This window comes from Micropterus dolomieu, linkage group LG22, assembly GCF_021292245.1.
Source record: "Micropterus dolomieu isolate WLL.071019.BEF.003 ecotype Adirondacks linkage group LG22, ASM2129224v1, whole genome shotgun sequence".
NCBI lineage: Eukaryota > Metazoa > Chordata > Actinopteri > Centrarchiformes > Centrarchidae > Micropterus > Micropterus dolomieu.
In genome coordinates, this window is record NC_060171.1 from 25,071,313 (window position 1) to 25,078,486 (window position 7,174).

The 7,174-nt window shown below is 40.4% G+C and overlaps 2 protein-coding genes across 3 annotated transcripts in view; one reads left to right on the forward strand and one right to left on the reverse strand.

Annotated features, from left to right (window-relative positions):
• Window positions 1–407: 407 nt before the first annotated feature.
• On the reverse strand, window positions 408–4,186 carry ccdc113 (coiled-coil domain containing 113). Of its 2 annotated transcripts, none has more exons than XM_046038409.1 (9): window positions 3,861–4,186; window positions 3,193–3,328; window positions 2,693–2,854; window positions 2,458–2,604; window positions 1,941–2,051; window positions 1,660–1,758; window positions 1,388–1,495; window positions 1,023–1,178; window positions 408–805 (listed from the first exon to the last, which is right to left on the reverse strand). In XM_046038409.1, exons 1-9 carry the CDS (start codon window positions 4,013–4,015, stop codon window positions 671–673), a joined length of 1,209 nt encoding a protein of 402 aa, XP_045894365.1. In that variant the 5' UTR covers window positions 4,016–4,186; the 3' UTR covers window positions 408–670. The 2 variants fall into 2 exon arrangements, with proteins under 2 accessions (XP_045894365.1, XP_045894366.1); XM_046038410.1 differs by lacking the exon at window positions 3,861–4,186 and adding an exon at window positions 3,716–3,852.
• Window positions 4,187–4,809: 623 nt separating this feature from the next.
• Window positions 4,810–7,174, forward strand: part of LOC123961632 (protein mono-ADP-ribosyltransferase PARP12-like) — a 2,886-nt gene continuing 521 nt past the window's right edge. The window contains exons 1-3 of the mRNA XM_046037151.1: window positions 4,810–5,288; window positions 6,647–6,782; window positions 6,922–7,170. Of these exons, the coding sequence (XP_045893107.1) occupies window positions 4,969–5,288; window positions 6,647–6,782; window positions 6,922–7,170 (705 nt within the window). The 5' untranslated portion in view covers window positions 4,810–4,968. The remainder of the gene's footprint in view (window positions 5,289–6,646; window positions 6,783–6,921; window positions 7,171–7,174) is intronic.

Consider the following 7,174-nt stretch of genomic DNA (forward strand, 5'->3'; position numbering starts at 1 on the left):
ATCTGGTGGAGTAGAAGTATACAGTGGCATATAACAGTAATATTTACACATACACCATTGTTATTAGAGCAATACATGAGGAGTCTCTCCATCTTTTAGTATGAGTAAACAAGCGCACACACAGAATCCCAATTGTGACAATTAAAAATGTGATTATCAATGACAACACCAGAATCGGTTACTAATGTGAGCTATAAGACATCTGAATGTATTCCTTATGAGGGACCAAGAAAGATAAGTGTTTTACACCTACATTTGAACATCTTGACAGACCCCACCTGGCCTGAAGTTGTAGTGGGAGCTTCTTCCAAAGAAGGAGGTCTAAGGCTCAAGATCTTTTGTAAACTCTCAGAACTGTTAAAATAGCCAGCACCAGCAGAGCACAAATGACACAGTAATCATTATAGTAAGGACTAAACTACTTTTTATTATTCAACATTATTAAGTAACAGATTTTATAACAATTAAGGGAAAAGGGCTTGATAAAGCAAGTTTTTACTGTATATGTCATTCTTCATAATGGTGGATGGTAAAAATCTTTTGAGGACACATAGTGAGTATGAGTAAATATAAATAAATGAATGACATGATGAGGATTAAAGCTTCAAGCATGGACATGGACATGGACATTTTTTTTAATGAACCCAAGCCTACTGGATTCTCTATTCCTCTATGTGCTGTGTTCGGCTATGTACGGGAGTTTTACTGGTATTTGGCGTTGCTGAGATCTCGCTGCAGCACTGTTTGCAGGAGTAAGAGTAGCTCCCTGTGTGCTCCAAGCTTTAGTGTGGGTCTTCAATGCCATCTGGTGAAAAAAGAAAAGAGAGAGCCCATTGTTTCGGATACCGTCACACGACAGTTTCTCTCGAGCTGGCCTGAGGCTTGGTGTGGCACAATAAAAGTGGAGCAAAACATACTGTGAGTCAAAATCTTATCCTTTTTTTGCAGAGGTGACACAGAATCCTTAGGTATTCGGGACAGAGCTGATTGTATTAGAGGAAAGAAAAGAAAATATGGTTTACCTCAGCAACAACAACCTTCCTCTCCCAAGTGTGAATGCTCTGCTGCAGCTTCTTGTGTTTGTCCTTGACATGAATGTACTCAATGATATCAGGAGCCTGATAATCTGTCATCTGGCGGCGCAGGTGTTGGTTGAGAGCCTCTGCCTTTAAACGCTCCTGAGGAAAGAAGAAAAGTAGAAGGGATTGTGTACACAAAGGAAATTAGTCTTAAGAGCAGGGGATAAGTATGGTTTCAACACCTGATTTACATGTTTAGTTTGTCTGTAACTCTTTAATGGACATAACCATGTATGAGTTACTACATTTGATGTTGGGTGGCCACATTGGGCTTAAAGTTTGACATTTTCTATTTTATTGACAAACACCTCCTCAGCCTGCTGCATCTCCTCCTCAATTTTAGCCAGCATGTGCTTCCTGTTGGCAATGTCTTTGCTCAGCTCTGTGGACTCCAATGTCACATTCTGTAGCTTCTCCTGTACACACACACACACACACACACACACACACACACACACACACACACACACACACAGATTTGACAAGCTGGAGCTAAGGTCAAGGTGATTAGCTACACTGCAAAAGGGGGTTACATTGAGAAAATCCTCTATCGCTCCCACACGCATTTTTGATGAGTTACCTTATGTGACCTGAGGACACGTTGCACTTTCAGATTGTTGACTTGAAGTTCATCCAGGTTTTTGTCCATTCTCTGCTCACTGTACTCCTGGAAAATGTCCTAAAAACAACACACAGCACCGTACATTGTTACATTTACTAACCAGCAAAAAACTGGCATAACTGTCTTACTCACAAACTACAGAATCAACTGACAATCTATAGAGACATAATTGATTAAACTGTCTGTTTTACCACCTGTCTTAGCCTCTCTGGATTTACTATCACACTCTCATTCTCTACCTCGTACTCGTTTTTTCCCGCCTCTTTTTTCTGTTGAAGCTGCTGCTGGAGCTTCTTTCTGTGGACCTTCAGTGCCCTGTTCTTCAGAGTTAACTTGTCCAACTGGGTGATCTGTTTGAGTTTGTATGTTTGTTAACAGAACAGACATGTGGACAAAGGGAGGAAGATGATGAATATGAGTAGGGTTTGCGACAGAACTGGAAAGTAGATAACATTAATCAAAAAGTTAAAACGATGAGTCAATTTATGTTTAAAAACATGTTCAAATACTACTTTGTACAGGTTGATGTCATTTATACATTGCTCTTTTTTGGGGGGGTGGTGGGGGTGATGGGGCAGTGGATAAGACACAGGTGTGAGAGACCCGGGTTTAATTCCCTACTGTGACACATCCACCAATGTGTCCCTCAGCAAGACACTTAACCCCTAGTTGCTCCAGGTCTCTGACATAGATAGCAATTGTAAGTTGCTTTGGATAAAAGCGTCAGCTAAATGAATAAATGTTAATGTATTGTACCATAGATTTGTCTTCGATGTACTGTAGCACCTTCTCAGGCTCCTTCATTGCCAACCTGTCCTTAATTGGTTTGAGCAGTCTGCGTTCAAAATCGCTCTTTGCCTTCTGGATATCTGCAAGACGCACTTCTGCCTCTTCCAGAGAGGCCTAGAAAAAAATGTACTGTAAGTATGTGTTTTATTTATCTTCGTTGGTTTGTTTTTGTTTATTGTTTTGTGCAAGGGTGTGTTCTTACATTGTAGTTGTCCTGAATTCTCTCATATCTCTGTTTGAGTTTCTCCTGGTCTTGTAGTATCTCTGTTACTTCCCTCTTTGCCACATGTACTTTTTGTTCCAAGGTCAGCTCCTGGGGGTGATCTGATATGTTGGACCGGGACCTTCGCCTCCATCCAGGACCCTGACAAGTCACACACGTGCACACACATATACAAAATGATGCGGGGCTATTAGGAGCACAGTGCAGAGAGGTCATCTGTCCAAGGAACAAAATTAAAATCAAGTGTCTCTACGATTGTGGGAGGCCACATAAAAGTTTGCTAATAATATGCAGCAATATGTTCTGTCACTCTTTGAACCTAAAATGTATTTAAGTTCGTCCCTTTCTGGTTGTTTATGTTTTTTGTTTGCAGAGTTAGATAAATCTGTCCCGATTATCATTTTCAGTGGGAAACAAAATCACAATAGATACTGAGTTTTGTATATGAAGAAGTCTTGTCAGTGGGTAGCAGCACTTACCCCACCCTCCAGCTGGGAGGCTCCTGTTGCCCAAGGACCGTCTCCCCCAGCCTGGGACACTAGGTCCTGAGGATCCATGCGGCCGATGAACCTTTCAAACATGTCGATTTCTGCCAGGAGGGCTGCATTGGAATATCTTGGGTGGAAGTGAATATCAGCAATTTCAATGTCAGCAAAAGACAAAGCTTGAAACTAAAAGCTGGAAACCTAAATGTTTACAAAGAGGGTTCAGTGTGTTTACAACTTAACCACCTGTCAGATTTAATTTATCCACTCACCTTATGATAATTTCTCAAGGAAAACAGAAGCATAACTTGGTTAAGTTAGTAGGCCTTTGTAAGATATTCAAGTATTAAAATTCAAAACAGCTCCACAAATCTGCTGAAGTAACGTCAACGTTATGCTGAGTCGTGTAATTTAACTGTTAGCCTAGTTTAAAGTATATTAGCTTCAACTACTTGACCCTCTTCTCTTAGCTCATGTTTCAAGGATATAACCTACTTGTGTGTTAGTACCAACTTACTTGCTGTAACGTTAACCATATTGCTCAACAACAGAGCTAACGTTAGCGTTAGAGCTTGATGTTAGTGCATTTATTTAGAGTAATAAACTTCACGGTTGAGCTATTTTTAACCCATAGGCTGTTCTTGAATATTTATTTTCATTACTTTAGTTCTTCGACTCGGTTGTAGAGAAGTTCTTTTCGCTCTTGCGGGACCTCTCTGCCTTTTTCTTCCATCAACAGAAGCTCATCCTCCATGGTTGCTAAGGTACACTGAACCCCTGCAGTGGTTGCTAGGGCTAGTGTTGCCTTCACGTGCATGATGCGTAAACCTCTTCAGTCTGTAAACTTCACTTATGTTGTCTTTTATTCATTTGAGGACAATATTTGTGCTTTTAGACGTGAATGTGACTTATCAACAACTTTTTTCTTTCAGTCCCGCAGTCAGTTTCATCTTAGACCTAAACAAAATGCTTCAAACTCGAAAGCATCTGGAGGACCTAAATGAGGGGAAATAGAAACACATGCGGTAAGCCACTCACATGGAGGGTGAAAGGGAGTTTTTTTTTTTTAAATGTAATTCATAGTATTTGTCCATGTAACCTCGTAGACTAGTATCCAGCAGTAGGCCTAACGTTAAATATCTCGAACCAAGTTACTTACAGAAGAAAAAATGGGCTATGTCCCACATCAAAGTTGACGAGAAGGCTTATTCTTGTTATCTAAAAGGGACTTTGACATTACATTAAAACTACACAGTAAAAGTATTTAATGGAGGCATATTGTGCAAGTAGTGTAAGAATTAACGTTACGTTACTAACGTTAAGTACCACAGTACGAAGATAGTCAAAGATTAGGGCTAACGTTAACGTTAAGTTTGCAAGGCTACGGGGTTAAAGAAAATAGCGTGTAACGTTAAACTCGTGGACTTTGTGCGTCTCAAGTCTTCCTTTACAGTTTATGGTATCAAGATATGGTCTCGTGTAATAGAGGCCTATGATGTGTAATATAATATCGTTTGTACTTGATTTACTAATGTGCCAAACGGTATTGAAACTGTACTGTTTGGCCACTCCGAGGACCTGTGCCGTAACAGCAGGAATAGACGCGCATAACAATCCCGGCTGAAGAAGCTGTTTTTCCCCTTTAACTTAAGTTGTCTTTTTCAGAGTTTCTGTTTCGTTTCTCTGTAACCGAGCGTCGCTCTAGCTGTGCGGAGGCAGCTCAGCTCCGCTCAGTAACACTGTAGACCACTTGGCTGAACCCGTTTCAGGATGACTGAAATCATCTCCAAATTCATCATTAAGACCCTGTGCGACAACCAGGGGAGTTTGGACTTCAAGCGCCTGGATGAGAAGATCGGACAGAGTTTCACTGTTGCGACAGAAGTCCTGCGAAGTGTCCTCTTTGACGACGGTAAAATAGCCATTCAAGAAGGCCGACAGAAGCTCGTCGGCGGACAAATAATTAGTCCGGATAGTCTGGTAGTGGTTAAAACCAATCTGCGGATCTGTCAGGAGAAACCCGGAGACTGTACACAGTGCGATGGGTTACACCTGTGCAGATATTTTGTTTGCGGAGAGTGCACATTCGGGTAAGTAGAATAACCCACTGCCTGTGCTAACTTGTAAGGTCTGCATTACGTTATCAAGCATAATTACAATGACATGAAACCGTTGGTAATTGTTCAAAGTTAAACGTTTAATATGTTTAAGGTAGGCAGTAGAAGCAAACTTTTACAAGTTTTAAAAGCCCTGTGTCACACACCCACACAGGTGTTTCACTTCTGTTGCCTGTTTCTCTGGACAACCTACTGACAAATCTGCATTTCCCTCAATCTCTTATTTGTTATGCTGCGGCACGGCAGCGCCCTTCTTTATCATCTTATTTGTGTAATAAGTTTGGTGACCTCAAATAAATTCCCAGCCAAAACTCCACCCAGCCTCTGAGCAGAGGTCTAATCTATCATGCATGAAAACACCAGTGTGGTACTGCACGGTCTGGAGCATAAGACTGTGAAATGTCTTGAGGCTGTGCTCAGTGGGAAAACCAGTTCTGATCTTGTGCTAAGATGAAAATTTAACATCTGCAGACCTGTGCAAAAGAAAAATAAGACTAACCTGTCCAACATTGTTCTGTTAATGATGTCGTGGGTGTGTCTGCTTTATTTAGTAGACTGCAAAAGTAGTTTGTGGATTGAAACCCTAACAAATTGCACTGAACATTTGCTGTGACACAACCATACATGCTGTAGAATAGGAACTGTGAACATCATAAGGACCTTTTGTAGGTCAGTAGGTTTATTTAACTTTACTTACAAAAACATTTGAAGAAAGATGTCAGTCTAAACCAAAAATGTAGCCTTTGCATTAATTATATTGGGAAAATAAGCGTTTTACAGTGTATTTGGGATTTATGTGTTTTCTGTATGAATCTTTTTACAGCCCATGGTATGAACAAAAATGCAATATTGTAAGTCCTATATTTGACCAGAAGATGGCAGTATTTTGTATCCTAGTCATAGACTGTATATAAAAAGATCCTAGTCCGTCATTGTCCCTGAATAACCCACTCTGTATACCATAGATACTGTAAGTAAACAGTGACACAGCACTAATGGTTGCTGTTGTGCCCTATGAAAGTGTAGCTTATGCCTTATACCTCTCTATAGACTAATGGGGTTGTGACCAACATTTTACATGTAAATCAAGATCATTACATAGATGGCAGAATGCAAAGATATTTATGGAGCTAATGTTGTCCAAGTAAGAAAACACAAAGACACACTTTATACACCAACCAACAATGCTACTGTAACTTTTTAAATCACTAAAGGCCTATAGCCTATATTTACAGAAACCAAATGAATAATTGTGAGCCTCTTTTTCAGTGGTTATTTTAAACTAAAACTCTTAACTGAAATTATATTTTACTCATTTTGTAATTTTTCAGACACAAGTGTAAAAACCCCCATAGTCTGACTTCTCCATACAATGCAGCGCTTTTGAGGAGATATGGTCTTCACGATTTGACAGAGAGACAGCTTTTCCAGCTGTTACTGCAGAATGACCCTTATCTGCTTCCCGAGGTAGGTTACACTGGCAACAGTAGGAGACAGAGTTCAGAGTCTCTTGCTGTTGTGTAGAAAAGCATGTAAATATCTGAATGAACTGTCATATATTTTTGTTGTAATGATATAGTACATATTAAACCCATACACCCTCTAGATCTGCCCACATTACAACAAGGGCAACGGCCCGTATGGTTGCTGCAAGTTCACCACTTCCTGCACAAAGCTTCATGTCTGCCAGCACTATCTCCAGGGAGACTGTAAGTTCGGCTCTTCGTGTAAGAGAGCCCATAAAATTGACGCTCATGGAACGAAGATCTTCAATGGATTCAGTCAGGAGAATATTAAAAACCTTCATGAGATCTACAGAAATAAATTCATCATCACGGGTCAGCGGGAGAGACGGGCTA